The 22,990-nt window shown below is 42.9% G+C and overlaps 5 protein-coding genes across 7 annotated transcripts; all 5 read right to left on the reverse strand.

Moving 5' to 3' along the window:
* Nucleotides 1-643: 643 nt before the first annotated feature.
* On the reverse strand, nt 644-1,964 carry LOC108143997 (bursicon). 2 transcript variants are annotated; one of them, XM_017268617.2, is made up of 3 exons: nt 1,730-1,964; nt 1,023-1,147; nt 644-971 (listed from the first exon to the last, which is right to left on the reverse strand). In XM_017268617.2, exons 1-3 carry the CDS (start codon nt 1,962-1,964, stop codon nt 705-707), a joined length of 627 nt encoding a protein of 208 aa, XP_017124106.1. In that variant the 3' UTR covers nt 644-704. The 2 variants fall into 2 exon arrangements, with proteins under 2 accessions (XP_017124106.1, XP_017124105.1); XM_017268616.2 differs by having other exon boundaries at nt 1,023-1,168.
* A 94-nt stretch (nt 1,965-2,058) lies between these two features.
* LOC108143996 (aminopeptidase N) lies at nt 2,059-6,041 on the reverse strand. Its single transcript, XM_017268615.2, has 6 exons — nt 5,401-6,041; nt 4,773-5,069; nt 4,489-4,675; nt 4,183-4,430; nt 2,817-3,935; nt 2,059-2,423 (listed from the first exon to the last, which is right to left on the reverse strand). The coding sequence occupies exons 1-6, from the start codon at nt 6,021-6,023 to the stop codon at nt 2,126-2,128; spliced, it is 2,772 nt and encodes a 923-aa protein (XP_017124104.1). The 5' UTR covers nt 6,024-6,041; the 3' UTR covers nt 2,059-2,125.
* A 1,344-nt stretch (nt 6,042-7,385) lies between these two features.
* LOC108143990 (membrane alanyl aminopeptidase) lies at nt 7,386-11,969 on the reverse strand. 2 transcript variants are annotated; one of them, XM_017268605.2, is made up of 5 exons: nt 11,887-11,969; nt 10,530-11,223; nt 9,124-9,840; nt 7,941-9,065; nt 7,386-7,801 (listed from the first exon to the last, which is right to left on the reverse strand). In XM_017268605.2, the coding sequence occupies exons 2-5, from the start codon at nt 11,213-11,215 to the stop codon at nt 7,501-7,503; spliced, it is 2,829 nt and encodes a 942-aa protein (XP_017124094.1). In that variant the 5' UTR covers nt 11,216-11,223; nt 11,887-11,969; the 3' UTR covers nt 7,386-7,500. The 2 variants fall into 2 exon arrangements, with proteins under 2 accessions (XP_017124094.1, XP_017124095.1); XM_017268606.2 differs by having other exon boundaries at nt 10,530-11,220; nt 11,887-11,955.
* A 1,440-nt stretch (nt 11,970-13,409) lies between these two features.
* On the reverse strand, nt 13,410-16,951 carry LOC108144001 (aminopeptidase N). Its single transcript, XM_017268621.2, has 4 exons — nt 16,220-16,951; nt 15,295-15,769; nt 14,990-15,228; nt 13,410-14,925 (listed from the first exon to the last, which is right to left on the reverse strand). Exons 1-4 carry the CDS (start codon nt 16,918-16,920, stop codon nt 13,476-13,478), a joined length of 2,865 nt encoding a protein of 954 aa, XP_017124110.1. The 5' UTR covers nt 16,921-16,951; the 3' UTR covers nt 13,410-13,475.
* Nucleotides 16,952-17,877: 926 nt separating this feature from the next.
* LOC108144015 (aminopeptidase N) lies at nt 17,878-22,444 on the reverse strand. Its single transcript, XM_017268640.2, has 5 exons — nt 21,858-22,444; nt 21,131-21,286; nt 20,077-20,790; nt 18,412-19,642; nt 17,878-18,176 (listed from the first exon to the last, which is right to left on the reverse strand). Exons 1-5 carry the CDS (start codon nt 22,403-22,405, stop codon nt 17,940-17,942), a joined length of 2,886 nt encoding a protein of 961 aa, XP_017124129.1. The 5' UTR covers nt 22,406-22,444; the 3' UTR covers nt 17,878-17,939.
* Nucleotides 22,445-22,990: the final 546 nt, after the last annotated feature.

Raw genomic sequence — 22,990 nt, forward strand, 5'->3', positions numbered from 1 at the left:
CATTTCTTATTAACTGTGTACAAGGGGAAGCAGGTGTTCCGGATAAGCTTTAGATGACAACGTAAAGAAAGGATTAATTGGCAGTTTAAACAAGCCGAAGCCCTGCACTCAATAAATGTTTATTAAATTTAAAGAATAAGAACTCAAAGCGTTTGAAAAATACTCCTTTTACCGAAATAACTCAAAAATATCCTGAACATAAAAACCAATTTTCGAATGACAGACTTGCAAGCCAAAAAGCCTGATTTGCGCCAAAAAAAAATCAGTGTTTTGGCCATAGCATTAGAAATAATAAGCCCAGGATGCAATGCCATACCTCTATAAGCTAGTAATAAAATTCCAAATAAATTGCCATTTACAAAAGAAATGCGGACAAAAATTATTTTTTTCAAAAATTGATAGGAGTTGAAATCTAAGGTCGGCAGCTGCACAAAACAGTCTTTCTTTTAGATGCACGTCTTATTTTGGACAAGTTATGAGCAAAACCGATGCAAATTCTGGAAAGTAATGATTAAAACATAACATTTGCAATCGATTGCAGTTCGAAGAACTTACACTTTTTTTAGAAACAAATCTCTTATTAAAATTGTTGAGGTATCCCGAAATCAAAGACTACATAGTTCACTGTGTACAAGCAGATACGTCAAATTTAATTTAATTTAATGTGCAAATGTTTATAATGAATGGTAGCAGTGATGGGGAATCTATTGCAGAGCGATGCGCCGGAAATGATTGTTGAGAGGACCCTCGTCCGAGTAGCCGGCAATTTCCTGCGGTATGATGCCGGATTCCTCGATGGAAGTGCACGGCCGGCACATGCACTCCAGCGGCGCCTTGGTGAGGACCTTTTTGAACTTCCGCTCGCCGGGCTTCACTTTGGGACAGAAAAGCGAGACGGCTGCCTCCCGCTCGCCAGATTCCTGGCAGCACATGCAGGAACGCTCCATTTGCCAGATCTTACTGCCTGAAACCTATAAAATACATGGTTTCTCGGTTATATTACACGTAATGAAAAAACCCACCTGGATATAACTTGCACAGCGACCCACACAGGCGAACGAGGGAATCGGCTTGGGCACACATCCAGGATACTGAAGCACATGAATGACGGGCGTTACCTGGCAATCGTCACCCAAATGCGTGATATCTGTAACGGGCAACGAAGTATCTCAGATGGAAAAAGTATTACAAAATAAGAAACTTCGGCTTACTAAAGTGTATGTTCCCTTGCAGATATTAATAAAATAAAATTTACTCTTTAAATAATTATAAAAATAAATTGGATTATTTCTAGTAGCTTTCTGTGTCCAAAATTTTTTTATTTAAAAAATTATAAATTATGATTATTTTCTATTCCTTAGATTTTGATTTCCACTAACATTTTTGATCATGACAGCCGTAATTCTGATATATATCAAATATTTTGATATCTCAAAGTATATTCCTAGATATTAAAAAATAGCGTAGTATTTTTGTTTGTTTATTTTTCCAACTGTGCCTATATGATAAATTCGCTCGATTCAGACTGTTCTGGACTTATAGAAAGCAATTAAATGAATACTTTTGGGAAAGTTGCATTAAAATACTCTTAAAACTGAGAAACTAGTTTCGTAGAAAGTGACAGACGGACAAACCGAACCATATATATACTTTACAGCGTTACTGCGTTGCTAACATTTGAGTGAAATTAAAGTACCCTCTGCAAGGGTGTAGTCTAAAACACCTTTACCATTATCGGTGGCGGCCACAGAGTTATCCGCCTGAGCTGTGCACAGTTTCAGGATGCTGACCAGGACGCAGTAGAGCAGGATCAGGACGAAGACCTTGTTGTTCTCGTGGCGGAGCAGGTGGCGCAGCATCTCGTCGGCGGCCCGACTGCGAGTGTCCTTCGCGTGGAAATGGAAAGCGCCACTTGCCGCCGGGGGCCTTTTATAGACCGACTTGGCCGGGCCAGCGGATGCCATTAAAATGACCGTTCGACTGCGTGAGTTATGGCCAAATAAAATAAAGCAAGCGCCTTAGAAACCTTTTTGCCTAGTAATTGCGTACACGAAAAAGGCATTTCTCCCGCAGCGCATGACCACGGCGGCAATCTCTTTATTTCCTCGCAAAACTTATTACCTAATCAGAGCCAGGCCAAAAGACTGGCCACAGCCAGCAGTAGCACCACCATGGAGGTGGCTCCCATGCTGGAGCTGCCATTCCTGCGGGACAGGAAGAGGACCAATCTGTTCAGACGCTTCTCGGCCCACTGTAGATTTTGCTCCACCGCTTCCAAGGATTTCAAGAGCACGGCCTCCGACTGACCGAAGAGTTGGTGATTGACATCGTAGAAGTCCTTGAACAACTGCTGCTGGTGCCTGGTGGTGAAGTACTCTGCCATGTCGCTGATCACCGCTGCCGTATCCGACCAGCTGTCCAAACTAAAATCAAAGAGATTGACTTTATTATACTATACTCTATTCTATATTATGTAAAATAAATACAATTTGGAGTTATTAATTTTTTTAACCAATAATTTAGTAGCTCCTTTAAATGATTTAATTTATCACTTTAAAAAAACAGGATCAAAACATTTAAACTCATTTTTAGAAAGTGCTTTAAAAAACTTTAATTAAATTTCGACTTCCATGGGTATGGTTTTAAGCCCAGGAAAATTGTCAAGTTTGTATTTTGAAATGCTAATTTTCAAATAACAATAACTTTTCTAACAAAATATTAGTTCATTTCTCATTAAACCCTTGTTTTAATATTAATCATTTGTCTATTTAAACTATAAACCTGAGTATTAATATTGAAAGCAAAATCCAACTTACCATAAAGCCAGTTCGGTGATGTTTGCGGTAACCATTTCAAAAATTGGTTCGACTAGATGGGGATTCTGCTCATACAACCGGGCTATGCCAATTTTCTTTTGATCAACATTTTCCGCCCCCGTAATGATCATTTTGTAGTAAAAGGTCTCGTATTCCTCGGTACAACTGCAAGCGGACCAAAGGAGTTTCTTCTCACTGGGACGAGTTTCAAGGTAGTACTTTCCCCACACCGAAGTGAACGAATTGAAATCGCTACTACTGGCTGCACAGTAGAATGTTTCCCGATAATCCGGCGATGGTTGCTCAGATGATGTTACGTAGTGGACATTAACCTTGTTCCGGCAATCGCTGGCCTGGTATCTGCACAGCCATTTAACTAACTTATTCCGATTGGCCACATCCAGCGGAGTGTCCTCGGCACTCCAACCCACACCCAGTTTCTCGAACACAGCCTTTGTGATGTCGGAGAGGTATGTTCGGAAATTGGGCAGCTGTTCAGGTGTTAATCGTTTGGCCACCGAATTCAGGTTCTCATAGACAGCATACCAGGGCACATAGTCCACCTCCTTACTCAGATATTCTAGGAACTCGAATACCTCTGCAAAGTCAACATAACCAACTTGCGCGAAATTGAAGAGATCATCGATGATCTGGGCCCGATTTTCTACAGGTATTCCGCTGTGATTCGGTGCAGATAAAGCCACCTGAAGACCTTTCGTCAGGGTTTCATCATACAACACTCGTTGGTAGTTCGACTGCCTAAGGTTAAGCACAATCCAATCAATGGGATCGTCAAAGTACATCTGATGCACGTCCACGACCTTGTGTAGATATATACTCGGAGTGAGGTCATCGAAATTTGGCGCCAGATTAGTTGTATAAGTTATGGGCACTGTATACTTAAGTGTGGCATTGCTGCCGTCACCAGGATTTAGCAGGAATCGCATTTGCTCCACATAGACGAAATGATTTCCACGGGTAATGTTCACAATCAGCATGGGATATCCCACCTGCTCCGTGTAGTCGGCGAAAAAGTGCTCCAGATTCACATACTGATCCGTTGGCCAGTTCTCATAGAGGTGGTAAAACAAGTTATTGGGTACTGTGTTTGTCAAGTGGCTGAAAGAAAGATGAAACATAAAATTATTTTAACTATTTAAAAATTTATATTTATAAATTTTGTTACATATATTTTTTTAAGGAAAGCTGCAAGCTTTAAACAATTTAAAATCTAATTAATTGTTGTTATATTTAAAATAAATTCTTTAAAATTAACTTTTTAATTTATAATTACTCAGTATTTAAAGTTGTTCGGTGTCTTTAGGTCACTAAATCTGTTGATAAAATTCTGTATTTATCTACTTACTATTGCTTTAAGTAATTCCTGATGGCGGTATCAAAGTTTTGCGCCCCCATGAGATTTCGCCACATCCTGACAATGCAAGCTCCCTTTGCATAGGCAATCCCACTGAACTTGTAGGCAATTTGTGACGGAGTCTGTATCTCCGATTCCGGACTTGTCATGGGCTGAGTGCTGTTCCGGGCATCCGTTGCAAAGATCAGCTGCATCTGGCGCACCACAAACTGCTCGTCCAAGTGATACTCGGGATAGAGCTGCCAGGAATTATTTATATTATCTGTTGAAATATATTTACCCAGTTTGGGTACTTACTTGATGTGCCATGAAGTACTCATAGTAGCGGGCAAAGGCTTCATTTAGCCAGAAGTAACTCCACCAGGAGAAGGTTACGCTGTCACCAAACCACATGTGCGAAGTCTCATGGGCAATGATGCGGATGGCAAACTCCTTATTCGACCAATCGTCGGAGTATCCAGCTTCCTGAACCAAAACGCCATCGCTTTTAATTCACGAAACATTTAAAATAAATTATTTTAAAATTAAAGTGATTTAAGTTAGCTTTCCCCAACTTTTACTAATAATTTAAGCTTTCTTACCTGTAGATAATAAGGCCCCAGTTCTCCATGCCGTTATGAGGAAACCTGGGAGAGCTGGCATATTGAAGCACTTCATTGCCCAATTCTGCATATGGAAGCTGGAACAACTCATCGTAGGCTGGCAGCACCTGCTGACCCACTGTATAGCTGAACTCCGTATTATTGTAGAATTCCGGGCGAGTCAGCACAGCAAATTCGCTTACATTTCCACGGGCAGAGTAATTGGCCACCATGAAAGCTAGCAAATATGTGGACATCACAGGGGTCTCCTCAAAATGATCGACAAAACGATTCTGGCTGAAATTAAGAAAATTGTGTTTCTTATTGGCTGGGAAATTTTTAATAAAAAAAAGGTTTTTTTCATAATAATGATCTAGAAATATTTATACCCTTTGAACTTTTTTTTTATGACTTTTAAATATAAATTACGATTAAACCATTTTATAATAACAAAAAATATTCATTTTTTAAAAAAACTGATGCTCTTTCTCTCTTTTTGACAGCTATTGAATTTCAATCATTATTATCATGAGATATAGAAAAATCAAACAAATCAAATAAAAAAATTAGAAAAAAAGAATTCTGAATTGCTGGTATTAAAATTAATAGCTTGTAAATTGTAAATTACCTTGCCGAAGTGGTTTCTTTGAGCTTGGTGTTAGCAATTGCCTGGTAACCATTAGGCCGGTTAATCTGCAACTGGAACTTGGCCTTCATGGCGGGCTCATCGAAGCAGGGCAGCACCAGCCGCGCATTGATGCGCTGCATCTGGGTGAGGGCCAGCCACTTGGTGTCATTGGTGCCCTGCTCCTCATAGCTGGCGGAGAAGAGACCGACCATATCGGTCCTTATCTTCCCGGTGTACTTGAACCCGAGAGTATAATTCCTTCCAGGCTGCACGACCTGCGTCAGCGGAACTCTCACCTGTTGGGTGCTGGCCTCATAAATCAGCCGGCTGATATCGATGGCCTCCAGCAGCGCACCTGCCGCATCGAGCAGCCAGCATTCCGAAATGTCGAGCGTGTCGGCGTGTAAAATGATTTGCTGCACCTCCAGTGGGCCAACCACACGCAGAGTAATGCTCACTTCGCCATCGAAAAGCGTGGGCTCGGCGGAGTCTCTGAGAACCCCGATGGTCAGGTTATAGTACGAAGGTAAAACGCTACCATCCAGCCGATAATCAACGCCATTTACGACGCCAATCGCCAGCAAGAGTAGCAAACAAAATTTGCGAGATTCCGAACTGCTCATGTCGGCCGAAGCTCGAATACTGGGGACTCCGATTTCGACCACAAGATCGCCGCAATCACAAAACCAAATAAAAGTTCCCCCCGAAAAACAGGTGTCGTTCACAGATGATTAGATTATGGAAAGTTCACCAGCGTTTCGAATAGGCGTCACACCTCTCATTAATAATATTCCTGTCAACACGCTTTCGGGCACTCAATAACCTCCTAAGCGAAATGACAATTTTAATTTTAATTACATACTGACTGCTGTTTAATTACTTCATTTCAATGGTTCGATCTAAATAGATATATAGATTGTTAAACGATTAATTGAGTTCCGTTATTTTAATGGGTGCAAAATATCAATTTGAAGTCATCTAGTGTTTGGTACATACTTAAACTGATAAAGCTATAAAATCGTATATGTAAAATAACTATTTTCTAAAGGGTTATCCAATTGAGTGAGTTATTGAAATTGATAAAAATTTAAAAATACCCAAAACTATTCATTCACTAACAGAGTGGAAAGTCCAACATGATTCCTAGTATTATTAGCGATAAGAAGTGATAACAATTATATGATGTTGGTAACATTGAGTTCCCCGAAAAATTTCAAATGAATCAACTTAGTTAGAAACAATAGTTAGATTGATAATTCTTAGAAAAATTATAAATATTGTGTGATAAGTTCACATTACCGATAATAATTTATGACTTCTGATTATATTAATTTCATCATCGTTTCCAAAAAATATGAGATTACTATCATCAGAACTAAAACGTTTTTAGCTTTAATAAAATCCCCGAAAGATTGCAAACTGAATCATTCCCACAAAAATCCTTTGCAAACATCATTCATATTAAATGCCATATAAGAAAATTATCCCTATCTATAAAAGATATAATTAACGATGCAATAATATGTAATATCATTTAATGACTTTCGACCGATTCATTTAACCAAAAAGAATTTATTATTCCCAAGAGAAATGAATGGCCTAATAAATATCAGATAAGTTTTATAGATTTACAAAGTTAAGACCTTGATTGATTGATGATTTTTCCACTTCAATGAATTGTAGAAAAGCTAGGCAGTGGAATCATTACCCCAAAACAATTAAAAATTGAATAATCTAGTTATTTTCAAAATATAGTTCATAATAATCGCAAAAGCTTTACAGCCTTGATACACATTGATAGCTTTACGATGGTCGCTTGATTAAGCAATGGGCAATGAAATCCCCTAAAGATTGTGCACTGAAGCAATCCCCATTCGATGGCGCTAATCAGATTGTCAACTTTGTTGCCATCGACGGCCAGTTTCTGAACGATTTGCCCAATACCCATAATAATATAAATAATAATAATAATATACGAGGTGCGGTTATCTACAAAGCTTGTTAGTTTATTGGGTGCTCTAAGCGTACGAAATACTTTATGGCTTAACAGGGTACTCATGACCCGAATGCACCTGTGTTCCCGCGTGGGTTAATATAAGCCTAATGGCGCAGCATGGTGACCAGGGACAACAAAAGCAGACTGATGGCACTGAAGGCGTTGACCATGGCACTTCCATTGCGGTAGTTGGACAGGTAGGTGCGGAAAACGTGCAGTTTGTCTGCTGCCCACCTCAGGTTCTCGGCCACGGTCGCCTCTGCGGCGGTTAAAGTGGCCTGCGAAGTGCCGAATTTGGCGCCATTCTGCTTGTTGAAGTTCTGCAGATCAGCCAACTGCTGCTGGGTGGTGAAACGGGCAGCAATGTTGGAGATCACAGTGGCCACTGCGGAATATCCACCCATGCTGTGGAGGAAATAAAAAAAATAAATTAATATATAAATTAAATAGATAATCAATGTATGGCAAAGAAATTTAAATACTCAGAAAATAGTATTAAATATTTGGTTTTTCTATGTTTTTTAAACAAGTTTAGAATACTTACGCCTCAGCCAATTGCTCGTGCTTCTGGGTGACCAGAGCAAACACTGGGCTCACGTTCTCATTGTTCTCAGTGTAGAGAGTGGCCAGCACGGAGGACTTGTCCTGCCGACGGATCTCGTCGCTGATGATCAAATTGAAGACCTTCTCGATCAGGGCCTGGGTCTTCACACAGCCGAAGGAGTTCTGCAGCAGCGTTTCCTCGGTGGCCACCGTCTCGGCCTTGAATTTCTCATACAGAGCCTGGAATTCCGATTCCCCACCTTCCCGCAGACCCACACAGTAGACGGTGGCGCGAATGTTCTTGGGCACGGTGGTCAGCGACTGGAAGTAGCTCTTGGCCTTGCTAATGCAATCGGCACTGCCGTAGCGACAGGCCCAGGAAAGGATCTTGGTGCGCAAGTAGATATCCAGGGCAGAGTCGCTCGAGGTCTCATTGAATCCCAGCTGGGTGTAGGCCTTGCTGGTCAGCTGCTGGATATAGTTGTTAAAGTCAGCCGTATCATTGCCCAGTCGAATGGTCAAAAAGTTGAAGCCATTAAAGGCCGACGTCCAGGGAATGTAATTGGTCTCCGTCTCCAAGTACTCGATCACCTCAAGGGTGAGGTCGTAGGAAATGTTACCGGCCCTGGCCAGATTGAACAGATCGTCGACAATCTGGGCACGGTTGTTCTCGTGGATGCCGCCCCAGTCGGCTGTGTACAAGACCTCGTGGATGGCACGCCAGTTGTTCTCAGTGTAGTTGACTCGGTAGTAGCCCGTCTGCTGAACGTTGGCCACAATCCACTTGATTTTCGACGGGAAAATTACATTCATGGTCGCATCTGGCTTCAGGATGAACTTGGGCGTGGAGTTGGCAAACTTGGTGGTCGTAAAACTGGTGGCATAGGAAATGGGCACGGTGTACTTCAGATCGGGATCGGAGCCATCGTTCTCCTTCAGCAGGAAACGCTTCTGGGTGAAGCGGACCGTCAGTCCATCGGCAGCTACCTCAGCATTGACCAAGGGATAGCCCACCTGCGTGGTGAAGCTCTTGAAGATGGCCTCGGAGCTGTCGTTGTAGCTACTCTTTGGCCACTTGGCCTGCCAGGCACCCAGCAAATTTTCAGGCACCGATGGCAGATATGCGCTGTGAAATGAGACACCCTTAGTCATGGGCCAAAAACATCGTATAGCCAAATACTTACTATTTCTTGAGGTACTCCTGCAGGGCCGTCTGGAAAAAGGCTTCTCCCATCGTATGCTTGATCATACGAATGAAGGTGGCTCCCTTGTTGTACGAAATGCTGTTGAACATGCGGCTCAAATGGGCAGGGGTGTAGGTATTCTCATCGCTCAGCGGATTGGTGGCATTGGTGGAGTCCATGGCCATCACGGACTGAATCTGATCCACCACAAACTGCTTCTCCAGTTCCCAATCCTTCTCAACCATGGCCGTGCCGAAGTACTGGAAGTACCGGGCGAATCCCTCGTTCAACCAGGTGTAGCTCCACCACTTGCAGGTCACCAGATCGCCGAACCACATGTGCGCCTGTTCGTGGGCCACAACGGCAGCAATCGACTGGCGAGAGGCCAAAGTGGTGGCCGACTCATCGACCAGCAGACTGCGCTCCCTGTAGGTCAGCAGACCCCAGTTCTCCATGGCACCGGCCGAGAAATCGGGAATGGCGGCCATATCCATCTTGTCGTTGCCCATCGAATAGTAGTCCTTGTCCAAGTACACACCCATCTCCTTCAGGATCTGCACACCCACGTTGTAGGGATACTGGGTCTGGGCATAGTACTCGGGACGGGCGAAGACTCCAAACTTGTCGTCCTTGCGGGCCACGAACTCGGAAATGATGAAGGCCAGCAGATAGGTGGACATTATGGGTGTCCTTTTGTACACATCCGTATAGTAGCCTCTGCAAATGGAAAAAATAAAAAAAAAATTATAAACGGAGTTACAAAATCAAAGTATTTGAATACTTTCCACGAAATTTGGTTTTTTCAGTTTTAGGTACTACTAATTTTATTTTAAACAAGTTTTAACATTATTTATAGATTTTATACTTGCGTACTGAATCATCGAGCAAAAGCTCATGAATTGTACAAATAAAGTATGTTTAGTTTCTGGTATTCGTTTAACCAAAATCTCTTTAAATTTGAGTACAAAAAATATTGAAAAATATTTTAATTGACCTTTTCTGAACCATCGAAATGATATAAAATAAGTAGTTGGGAATTCATTTTACTAAGAACTCTATCAAATAATAAAATCTTTCCATTTAACTATTCTGAATCATTTAAAAAGTACTGAAGAATTGTGCAAATAATGTAATAAGCATAAAACTATTTAAAATGTTTACAACGTCCAAATAAAAAATGCTCTACTTTTAGAAAAATATTTCTAAATTTTAGTAAAATAAAAGGAAAATGGCCACAGAACCTTAGCTAATTTTTAAGATCATTTTTTTCCTAATATATTTTGACCATGTTAGCTCTACATTTAAGGAGTTTTTCAGAAAATAAAAGCAAGGAAACAGCTTAATATATTGGCAAATCTTAGAATTGAAAAACAAGTAGCTCAATTGAATTGGCTAGAAATGCTTACTCTTCACCGCTGGGATAGGATGAGATCAGTCGGGTGTTACTGGCCGAGTTGAAGGTCCTGTGGCGCTTCAGTGTGACATCGAAGGAGGCCTTGAACTGGGGCTCATCGAAGCTGGGGAAGGCGCGGCGGGCGTGGTGGGTCTGGAACTGAGTGGATCCGAGCCACTTGGTCACATTGTTGTCGTCCACATAGTAGCTGCGATAGAATCCATGCATATCGTCCTCCATCAGACCGGTGTAAACGAAATGCAGGATATATGTGGTCTTTTCGGTCAGAGCGACGGTGGTCGGGAGCTTCACAATATCCGTATCAGAGTTGGTCACGTTGGTGCCGAACTTCGTGGGTGTTGGATTGGCCACGCCGGCCGCTGGCTTTTGCCAGTACTCGCTGACCGAATAGATGAGATTTTTCGAGTGCAGGTACACTTCCGAGGTGGTCTTATTCGGAACTATTTCGATATAGACCTCGCCATCGAAGGTGAATCTCTTGTTGCCATCGCTCTCCAGCAGATACGGTTTCAGGGTAATGTTGTAGTTCACAGGATAAATGTGTTCCGCAAGGCGGTAGTCCCCCAGCTCGGTGGCCAAAGTGACCGGCGGCTGCACATCCACGGCCAGCTGACGAGCTCCGGCGGAGGCCAAGGACACGCAGGCTGCCAGAAGAACAGCCACTCGCAGGGCGACCATTTTACCTGCTGATGGAAACATATAAAAAATAGTATTCTTTAAAACTACAAAAAATTGTCTTCTAAATTGGGTAAAAAGTATTCAAACCCCCTTTTTGCCACTGAAACCAAAATAAATTAAAAGCTTGCAAGAGACAGTTATCACAAACAGTTTGTATTATCAAAGCTTTTTCTCCTTTTTCTGCAAAATAAAATGCCTTTTTTTTAAAAATACCGATGTTTCTAGCTTTAAGGTATAAGATATACATACATGCAAAACCGAAATGTTAATGAAAGCAAAAACTCTTGTTGCCACTGATATCATTATAAATTAAAAGTAAAAGCGGTTATCACAACCAGTTCATATTATCAAAGCTTTAACATTTTTCCTACAAAATTAAAGGTGATTAAACATTTTTTTTAATAAAGATATAACAGCTAATCGAGATATTTTCGGTATACGCTTTACAGTTGTTTTCAGTCCTAATGAATCGTTGCTCCTTAAATAATTACACTTGAGTGTTAATTAAAGAACGAAGTAGTTCTTTTTAAAATGGTTTTGGAGCAGTTTAAAATTACACCTAATAGTAACGAAGTAATCCTTTTCGAAAGAGTTTTATCCCTCAATTAGAGCATTTATTTCTCAAGATTCACTAGAAAGATCCACATTTATGTAACCACTTAATAACTCACTTTTCAAAGGTTCGATCGCGGACCCGGGACTAGAATTAGTGTTTCGCACGCCACTCGGCACGCGATTCGGTTCGAAAACTAAATGCCTCCTGGCTTCGGGTCCGATATATATGGCGAGCGTTTTGGAACTTGGCCATTATCAGCGGCTTATCTGCAACCTTTAGTGTTTTATTTCATCCCAGATAATGTTGGCCTGGTCTATAGATTAAGGGGCGATAGCGATAGGGAGTCATAGCGGTGATTTACACACTCCACCATTGGCTACCAATCCACGCCGACGTTTTTCAAATATTGCCAGACGATGACATAACACTGAATTTTCGATGCACTGCTTGTTTGCCTTTAAAGTCTAGATACTTTATGATGCAGTGCCTCCAACCTTATCAACCATGAATTGCAGTCTTTCGAGAAGCATTTACAATAAAGTTGAACACCCAATTTTTATCTTTCAAATCATGCTGACTAGAGAAGTCGACTTTTTAACAAAAATGCTAAATACATTTTAAAACGAAATTTATTTTAAAATACTTGGAGGCATTCCATATGTGATTTTATTAAACTTAAAAGCACTAAAATTCTCTTTGACTGTATACACTTGGTAAGATCCCTTAAAAATTATATAATCAACTTTATAAAATTTTGTCAACTTTTGATTAACATTTGGTTGTTCTTATATTCTAAAGCTAAGAAAGTGGCCCTTCCAAATTTGATCGATAATCTATTTGTCCTTATATTTTACCCTGTTATGATTCACTGATTAATTCTGTCGTTTTATAACCATTGGTTGCTTAACGGTTAAATAAAAATATATATTATGTGCTATCTCACAAAAAAAGTACCAAAGTTGTATTTTTACGACCTTTTTCCTGAAGCACTTGACCAATATTGATTGATGAGTGTTAAAAGTAAATCACAAATCCACGAAAAGGGTCATAGGTCATAACTTTTCTAACAGTTATCCGATTTTAAAAAGGAATACAGAAAAGTGACATAATATCAGCACTTCTAAGGCCATAACTTTTCTACACATATCCGATTATGAAAAGGCCTAGCATAGTAAAGTTGGTAGGAAAACTTATTTTGGTCACAAGACTGTTAACATATTTTTTTTAAAAGAATATTCCTTTTGTGATGAATCATAAATTTGTTGATCTTTTGGCCCTAATCCTAATAGTAAATATATTAAATTATTTTTCTTATTTCTTGTCCATTTAAGATGATAAAGGCAATCGCCAAAATATTATATTAGAAACGCGGCTTACCAGAAAGATCTTGATTTTTTTGTTAACGTTTGGGGAAACACAGTCTAAGATCTGGCAATCCCTCTCACTTAAGGGAATTAGTTGCCAAGGCTGATTACGGATGTATTTATGGCTTTCTTGCGGACGATGGATTGCGACGGCAAGAGCTATGGTTTTGGACTTTTTGGAGGAGGAAATTTATGAGATCATCACGCTGCTTATCGATTAGGCAATTTATGGCCGTAAAACGTGTAAATTCTTGAAAAAAGCAAACAAGTTTCATAGGGAATTAGTTCAAATTTATTGGCGCACGAGTGCAAATCTATGACTAACTTAGGGATCTACGTTTTAGAACAGCTTGGCGGCCAGAAGGCAGGCCAAGAGGGCCAAAAGAGAGGCGTTCAGGGCGGAGCTGCCGCTGCGGAAACTGTCGACCCAGGACATCAGGGGATCCCGGTTGGCCTCCAGCCAGGCGTTGTTGGCATTGACATTGGCATCCACGCTGGCCTGCAGCGTGGTGGGCACATACTCGGACCCCTTGACGGTGTCCACCAGCTTCTGCAGCTCCTCCTTCTGCTTGGTGTTGACCACATAGGCGGAGATGCCCACAATGTCGCTGTACAGTGGGTTAACGCCACCGAAACCGGTGTTCAGTTTGCCGTACGCCTCCCAGTTCTTCTGCAGGAAGTCCACGGAGGCCAGCAGACCCACCTCGCCGCGGGAATATGCCGGACTGAGCAGGGTGATCCTCTCCTGCACCCTCAGGCCATTGGTCTCATCAATGCTGCTGGACACGAACTTATCCAGCTGGGCCGTGTTCTGGGAGCAGCCCAGGGCGGAGATCAGCAGACGACGCTCGGCCTGGTCGTTGGAGTTCATCAGCTTGTTATACACAAAGTCAAAGTTCTTGTCGTCGGACTGTTTCAGGGCATTGCAGTACACCTGCGACTGCAGATTGGGCTCAATCACGGTGCCATCCTCCACCAGGGCTGTCAGCTTGGCCTTGGTCTCGGTCAAACAGCTCTCCAGGCCAGCCAGACAGGCAATGTTGATCAGCAGGTTTCGGGTGTACTTCACCAGATGCTGTTCCCCACTCAGATCGTTCACTCCGAACTTGTCGTACTGCTGGCTCACCAACGCACGCACATAGAACTGGAAATTGGCGTAGTCCGCATCTCCGCTCAAATAGCGATTGAACAGAGTGATCACCGTATTGGCAGCCGACCAAGGGGAGTACTGATCCTCCTGGGGCAGGTAGGTCAGCAGCTCCAGCAAAGTGGCATGGGGCACACGGCCACTGGTGGTGAACCTATACAGATCGTTGATCAACTGAGCTCTATTCCTGGGATCGATCTTGTGGGGACGAGTGGTCATTCCACCGATGATCAGTCGCCAGTTTTCGGTATCGTAGTTGACGCGGTAGTAGCCAGTGGATTTCTTGTTCAGAATCAGCCAGTTGCTGCTGTCCAACTGGGACTCGATGGTCAGCTCGGTTTGGTTCAGCAGATAGTGGGTGGCCTCAGTGTTGCGGAAATCGGGATTCGAAAAGTCGGCATAGTTGACGGGGACATACCACAGCTTGTCGTCGGTGTAGTCCTTGTTATTGGTGTACGTCGACTGCTTGATGGTGAAGGAGCCATCATTGTAGTTACGGGTCACCGTCAGCAGGGGCACTCCACCCTGGTTGGACCAGCTTCCCATCATATTGGCCACAGTGGCGGGCACGGGGTAGTTTTCCTCCATGGCGGCCTTGGCAATGGCCTCGAAAAGCTTAGTGGGATTGGCGGCAGTGAATTGACTTTATGGGTTTACAAAATACAAATTAGTAAGGTTAACAGAAGCAGAAAGCACTCTTAACTTACTTATCGGTCAGATAGTTATGCAGACCACGCTGGAAAACGGTGTTGGTAAGGGCATGACGCCACATGTCCAGAACGGATCCAGCCTTGGCATAAGAAACGGAGTCATACAGCAGGGCAATCTCAGAGGGCTTCTGGACGAAGTGGGTCATGGGACGGGCATTGGAACTGGCATCATTGACCAGAGCACTCTGGTAGGAGCCAGCATGGAAGGTCTGGAAAATGTCCCACTCGGGATAGGCCTGGATTGGATGAATGGTTATTATAGATTGCACACATAATAGAGAACAACTGCAATTGAAACCCACCAAATCGACAGCGAGGTTCTCGAAGAGAGTGGCGAAACCCTCCTTGAGCCACAGGTAACTCCACCATTCGATGGCCACCAGATCGCCGAACCACATATGGGCATCCTCGTGAGCCTCAATAGTGGCAATGTTGGTCTGCGTGCTAATGGTCGAGTTCACTGGGTTGTACAGCAGGTACTCCTCACGATAGGTGGCCAGGCCCCAGTTCTCCATGGCCCCGGCGGCAAAGTCCGGAATTCCAGCCTGATCCAGCTTGGGCAGAGCGAAGGGCACTCCAAAGTAGTCGGACAGGCGCTTCTCCACCAGCATTCCGGTGGTCAGGGCCCACTCCTGTTCGTTTTCGGTTCCTTTGCGGGAGAACACGCGCTGTGGCAGACCATTCAGTTCGCCCTCCGAGTAGACAAACTCGGAGACGATGAAGGCCACCAGGTAAGAGGGCATGTTCACGGTCTTCTTGAAGGCAGTGACCCCAGAGCTGAAATAATAAATATATAGTACATTATATTAGAAATATAATTTATATAGCCAGATTTGTATTTACTAAATCAGAATATTTCATCTTAACTGGCACTCCTTTTAAATGTGTTTAAAAGCCAATAAGGTAAAAAATATAGAAAACTGGCGTCTTACGAACTTTAGTACAAGATAGAATATATTTTAATACTTCCAAATTTTAATTTACCAAAAATCGTTTCTATTGTGTGCATTTCTAAGTAACTAAAACAAGGACTATAATTTTTGTACAGATTTTTAAGTTTCGACCCTATAGTTTGAGGTTAAAGTGAAAGTTTCATAATTGTCAATGCTAAACTAAAGGCTTAGGGCCTCAGCTTAAAGTGAGGAAATACTTAAAAATGTCTATAAGGGGTTCAAATTAAGCACTCTCACAAATAAAGATCAAATATAGAGGCAATTAAATACCAACCTGGAGGCAGCCTCGTCCACGGGCATGTTGCTGATGGCATTGTAAGAGGGATCGTGCTTGATGGTGATGGTGAACTCGGCCCTCTTCGAGGGTTCGTCGTAGCAGGGGAAGGCGTGGCGGGCGTCGGTGCTCTCGAACTGGGTGGTGGCCAGGTACTTGGTCTTGCCCGCCTCGTCTGTGTAGGTGGACAGGTAGAAGCCGCCGTTGTCCGTGCGCAGATGACCCTGGTAGTTGATGGTCAGAATCCACTTGGTGTTGGCCGCAAAGGTGAGACCCGTCTTGCTGAAGGTGAGGAACTCGCGGGCAGCCTCGTACTCGAACTCCAATTCCTGGGCCACGGCATTCGCGACACCCTGCTGAATAATGGTGGCCGTGTAGTTTTCCAGCTGGCGGGCATGAACCACAATCTTGGTGGTGGCCACGACCACGTCCAGGGTAATCGCCACGGTGCCACTAAAAGCAGTTTCTCCAGTGTGCACATTTGTGGTCAGGGTCACGGCATAATGGCTGGGGATCGTGTCGTTGGGCAGTCGGTAGTTATCCTCATCGGCGAAGGGGACCACCGCGCGCAGGTTGGGATTCTCCAGGCTCTGGAGCTGCTCGAAGGGCGGGAAGGTGCGCACCACGGCCGCCTGGGTGGCCGATATGGCCACCAAAAGGACCAGCAACAGGGACATGCCACCGATTGGAACGCGACTCATGGCGAAAACGCGGCAAGACTAAACCAGCCTACTCCACTCCAGCCACTTTTAAACGAGACTCTTCATCTTATCTGCGGGAGCAGGCATAAAGATTACTCTAATCTTACATGTAGAATGACCATTAGCTAGTAAAAACTCTATTGGTAGTAAATCAACTATTCTAATACCCCTGAAAACCCATGAATAGGTCTTTTCGCAATGGTTGGTAACAATCACGTCTACGATAATGGCAAATAGGTGTGAACATTTCAAGATAGACACGTTGATAAAAGTCTCAAGTGTACATATATGGACTGCCCTTGATCTGATAAAAGTTGGCTGACTTTAAAAGGTTCCAATCACTTCTTAAGTGTGGTCCTAATCTACTCTAAAACTTAATTTAATTAGTCAATGTTGTTGCTTATCAGCTAGTAAAAACAGTTTTAAATTTCAAACAAGTAACTAGAAGTTACTTAGGTTCAAGCGTACCCATTTAACTTGCTGATATGGTTGCGAAATATATAGCCCCCTAAGCATTTCAGTTTAAAAGACTCTTCAACACTTGCTCTTGAGATAAAGAACAGACCATTTATCCATTGGGAGCGGAATACCTCACTAAACATTATTCAATCAATCAAATGGGCATCGATTGGGTTAAACCCCAAAAGGTATACTGAAACTAAGAGTGCAACATGGCGTTCCGTTCTTGAAGGTTCTGGATCTCTATCTGGTTTGGACACGTGAACTCTATAAACCAATTCCGCCATTGTAAATATCCACCTGATAATCGAATTTCGTCCTAAGCTCAACTATCAGTGCCTTATCAACAACACTGGCACTCGCAGAATTGTGATAAGATTGACCAGCACGAAGTGTGGCATCCATGAGCCATAAACCAATCAATTCGAAATGCCATCCACGGAACTTTGAACTTCCCCCACCAGGGGATTCCATTTTAACTCCTATTAATACACAATCTTTAATAGTGACTCATGTTATACTACTGAATTTATGTTTAATACTTGACCACATGGCTTAGTCTAAAGTAGCTTGAACAGCAGCAGTGCCAAAGCACTGCTTACAATGGTGAAGAAGGACGATGTCAAAGTGGGACTGCTGTTTTCTCGGAAGGTGTCGGCGATCCAGTTGAGCACAGGATCACGATTGGTATTCAGCCAAACAAAGTTTGCTTCAATTCTGGAGTCAATAACGGTGCTTAGATTATCGGCGAGATATTCGGGAGCAGTTGAGTTTACAACTTCGACCAAGGCGTTGAGCTGTTAAATAATAAATTAGTATTTCGTTCAATCTAATAAGTTTTAAGGAGGACCCAAAAGGCACTAAAGATTTGAAATTTTGTATAAAGGTGCCTAAAAGTTTGCAGCAATATATTTTAATACTAAAGTACAATGAAAGGCGACTTACCTTATTTTCCTTGCATACTTTTTGGCACACTTTTAAGTAATTTCAAACCCTAGTGTTTTCCCTTCCTTATAAATCTTTAAAACTTACCCTTGTCTTCTGCTTCTCACTGACCACATAGGTGGCCATACCACGCAGGGCCAAGTCCAGAGGCTTTGATGCAGTGCTCGAAAGCTTGGCATAAGCCTCCCAGCTGGTCTCCAGGAACTCCAAACTGGCAGTGAGTCCGATTTCACTTCGCGAATATGCCGAATTGAGCAGGGAAGTGCGCTCCGAGTAGCTCAAACTGTTGGTGGTATCCAGGGAAAGGTTGAAGAACTCAAGCAGCTGCGTCGTAGATTCTGAGCAGCCCAACGACAATATGAAAAGGTTGCGATCGGTGCCATCCGTGGAGGCCAGCAGATCCGACTCCACTCTCTTATAGACCTCATTGGAAGTGGCTCGCAGACCGGCGCAGTAGGCCTGGTTCCTCAAAGTGGCCTCGATGGCAGTGCCATTGTAAAGGTACTCGGACAGTTTCGTGGCAGACTGTCTGTGGCAATCAACGCTTCCCAGCTGACAGGCCAAGCTGACCAGCACGACGCGCAGATAGTTGTTCAAATAGTGCTCGCCGGGAATCTCGTTCACTCCGATCTTATCGAAGATGGGATCGATTAGTCGATGCACAAACATCTGGAAGAGGTGATAGGAATCATCGCCACGCAAGTAACGATCGTAGGAAGTCAGAATAGTGTTGGCAGTGGACCAGGGTGCATACTGATCCTCGTGCTCCAGATAGCCGAGCAGCTCCAACAGGATGCTGTGACTCAGGCGATCCGTGGTCACAAAGATGTACGTGTCGTACAGCAGCTGAGCCCTGTTACGGTGATGGATCTTCCAGGGCTGGGACTTCAGCACTGCAGTGATAAGTCCATAGTTCTGAGTATCGTACAGGGTGCGATAGTAGAAGGCATTCTGAATGTTCAGCAGCAGCCAGTCATCGCTGGCGATCTGGGAGTCCGAAATCACGGTCTCTGTCACATTAAGCAAGTAATGAGAGGCCTTCGTGTTGCGATAGTCGGGTTTGGAGGCAGTGGCAAAGTTAATGGGCACATACCACGTTGCCGCATTGTCATTGGTTGCATTTGCCAAATAGCGTTTCTGGGTGATGGTGAAGGTACCAGCCTCATAGTTTCGGGTCACGGTAAGCAGTGGATAACCAGCCTGGTGGGACCAGCTGCTGAAGATGTTGTCCACAGAGGTGGGCAGCTTGAAACCCAATTCGTTGGCTGACTCTTGGAAGGCGGCAAACAGGTCCCATTCTTCGCAGGAGGTGTATTTGCTAAACGGAAGAAAATATGAGAGACATGCAAAAATTACTAAATTTACATATATATCCTCATGGTCCTTTGTATAAAATTTCTCGTAACATGTGATGGATTTTGTAGTATTCATTTTGAAATAATATATATATATACATTTTTAATAAAAATTGCGTTAGAGTCTTAAACATGCCAAAAGACACTGTGCTTATATAATTAATAAAATAATCAAATAAATCATTTTATACGTTTTTTTACAGCTTGTTCATCATCACAGAACAAATCTTTTAATACTTTTAGAAATTTTTTCATCTAAATGTATGGGTATTGTAGGTGATATATAAAACTGTATAATTTTTAATCTTGGTTGCTTACAATGTAAAGTTCTAAAAACATTCTTGAAATGAAGCCTGTCAAATGAGTAAACTCACATAAACTTAAGCTTGGTACTTACTTCTTGGTCAGGTACTTGTTTAGTCCGGTGCGGAAAACTTTGTCCGTCCAGGCGTTCTTGAACATGTACAGAACGCTGGCGGGTTTGGCGTACGAGAAGGCATTGTACCGGCCGGAGATCTCATCGGGTGTCTGGACGTAGTGCGTCATGGGAACGGCATAGGTCGCCGCATCGTTAAGCAGGGCACTGTTGTAGTCGTTCACGTGGAAGATCTGATAGGTGTCCCACTCGGGGAAGGCAATGTCATTCGATTCGTACGAGAAGAGAGTAGCGAATCCCTCCTTGAGCCAGAGATAGGTCCACCATTCCACGGAGACCAGATCGCCGAACCACATGTGTGCGTACTCGTGTCCAATGATGTTGGCAATGTTCGTCTTCAGGTTGACCGTCGAGTTCTGCTTGTTCCACCACATGTACTGCTCGCGGTACGTGGCCAGGCCCCAGTTCTCCATGGCTCCGGCCGAGAAGTCCGGAATGCCGGCCTGATCCAGCTTGGGCAGGGCAAAGGGAACTCCGAAGTAGCCGGCCAGACTGGATTCCACAACCAATCCAGACCAAAGTGCCCACTCCTGCTGATCCTGTTTTCCCTTGCGCGAGAAAACCCTTTGGCGCAGGCCATTGAGTTCACCGGTGGTGGACTCGAAATCGGACACAATGAAGGCCACCAGGTAGGTGGACATCTTTGGTGTTGTTTGGAAAACAGTAATTCCAGAACTATAGGGGAAGATCATTAAAAACATAATTAAAATTAAATTAAATTATTAAAATAAATAAGGATTAATATTTATTTGTAATCTACGGTTTCCTAATATTGGTCATATTGACAACAGTGCGTATGAGTATTTTGGGTCTTATTCGCAGTCTTCTTACGCAACATTTCTTCAGTTTTCTAGACAAAATGTTCTTCTATTTCTATATTTTATTGCAATAAATTCTATAATACATAGTTTATAGAAGGAATTGTATTTATTTTTAATAATATTTGTTGTACTGTCAGCACTGAATAGGAGAAATTTTTTTTCAATTAATTTTTTAAAACTTCTATAATACCAACCTGGTGGCAGAATCGTTCACAGGCATATTGCTGATGGCCGTGTAGGAAGGATCATGATGAATGGTGATGGTGAAGTTGGCTCTTCTGGCTGGCTCATCGTAACAGGGGAAGGCATGACGGGCATTGGTGCTCTCGAACTGCGTGGTGGCCAGGAAGCTGAAGGAAAAGTTCAAAATCATTATTTTCTACTTAAAACGATAATCACACTGTACTTGTCATGTCACATGTTACCGCTCTAATATACGATTATTAAGATAAGCCAAATTGGGTTTATAGATAATGCAACAAACAGAAAGTACCCAGTCAAGCGCAATCGTTATTAATTGTTCGATAAGCACTAGCAAGTCAGGTACATGCTCTAAATCCAATAAAAAGTAAGTCAAGTACAAATTGCTATGGCTATTTGATATCACTCGAAAAATGTTAATCTTTTGGAAATAAAATGTATAACCCACTTTAGAGGCAGATTTAGAATTCAATTTTTAAGGGGTTTCTTAAAACAAATTTTTTGTTTTATATAACTTTTTACTAGAGCAATATTAGTTTTGGATCACTTAATAATTTTTTATCTTTAACACTTAACTCTCAAAAATACAGTTTAGATCAATGCAAATTTACCAATTTTTTTAAGCACTCAACAAACTTTTTCAATTACATATACTTTTCCAGTGATTTGTTTGAATAAATGGATCTTAGTCCTTTATTTAAGGTCACTTGTGCTACTTACTGCTGCTTGCCATCATCACCCGTGTAGCTGGAGATATAGAAACCGCCCATGTCGCTGCGATGGGTGCCATTGTACTTGATGGTCAGTGTCCAGTTGGTTTCGGCGGCAAAGGTCGCTCCACTGGTCGCCGTAAGGACGAGGAATTCGCGCGGCAGTTCAGGGGTCACGGTGAGTGGGATTGCCGTGGCCGTGGCCGAATCCCGGCTGATGATCGATGCCTCGAAGTTCGACGTTTGCCGGTAGTGCAACTTTATTTCCGAGGTAGCCTGCAGGACCCTCAGATTGATAATAACGGTGCCGTTGAACTGAGTGTTGCCAGTGTGGACATTTGTCCAGAGTTCCACATTGTAGGACTCCGGTGCCGTGGTATTCGGGAGTCGATAGTTGCCAGCACTGTTGTCGTCCACGCGGGGCGTGGCAAGAAGGGCGGCGGCACCCTTGGTCTCCAACTGACCATCGTCCAAGGACAATGGAGGGATCAAACGCGCCTGCAGACTGCCCACTGCCAACAGCAGCAGGACACAGGAATTCAGCAGCCACCGTGTCATGTCGGCTGCTCCAAGAAAGGCACTTTCGGTTAGTGGTGGGTCGCCGCTCGGACACGGCTTATTTATGGACTACTCCGTATCTTATCCTAATCGACGATCGCCGTAAAGATTGTTGCGCAACACTAGATAAAACCGGCGAAATCGCCCGCTATTGGCAAAACTTAATGTATAATTGAGCCGTAAAACGTTCGAATATCAGCTAGTCTGGGGTTCTCAAGTCGGTGCATGAATACTTCAAGTGCTTCTAGTTTTTGGGCGATCTGACCGATAAATAAAAAGTACTAAATTTATAAGTACCTTCCCCGGTGACTCACTATTTATATGACTCAGTAGCCCGATTAGCAGAGGATTGTTAATCAAATTAATATTCTTATTATATGGTTTTAGGTACGTAACTGCGCAGTAAAGTTCGTCTGGAACCTTTAAGAGTTAAAAGGCACCGAAAAAATAACAAGTCATAGGAATGTTATCGAAACCGCTATAAATACACAAAATTCTTCAATTTAATAAACAAGGTACTGTAAGTTAACCAAATATTACAGGACATTAAACAGTACATTACATTCCAAACAAAATAACAAAATA

The sequence above is a fragment of the Drosophila elegans genome, unplaced genomic scaffold, assembly GCF_018152505.1.
Source record: "Drosophila elegans isolate 14027-0461.03 unplaced genomic scaffold, ASM1815250v1 contig_468, whole genome shotgun sequence".
NCBI lineage: Eukaryota > Metazoa > Arthropoda > Insecta > Diptera > Drosophilidae > Drosophila > Drosophila elegans.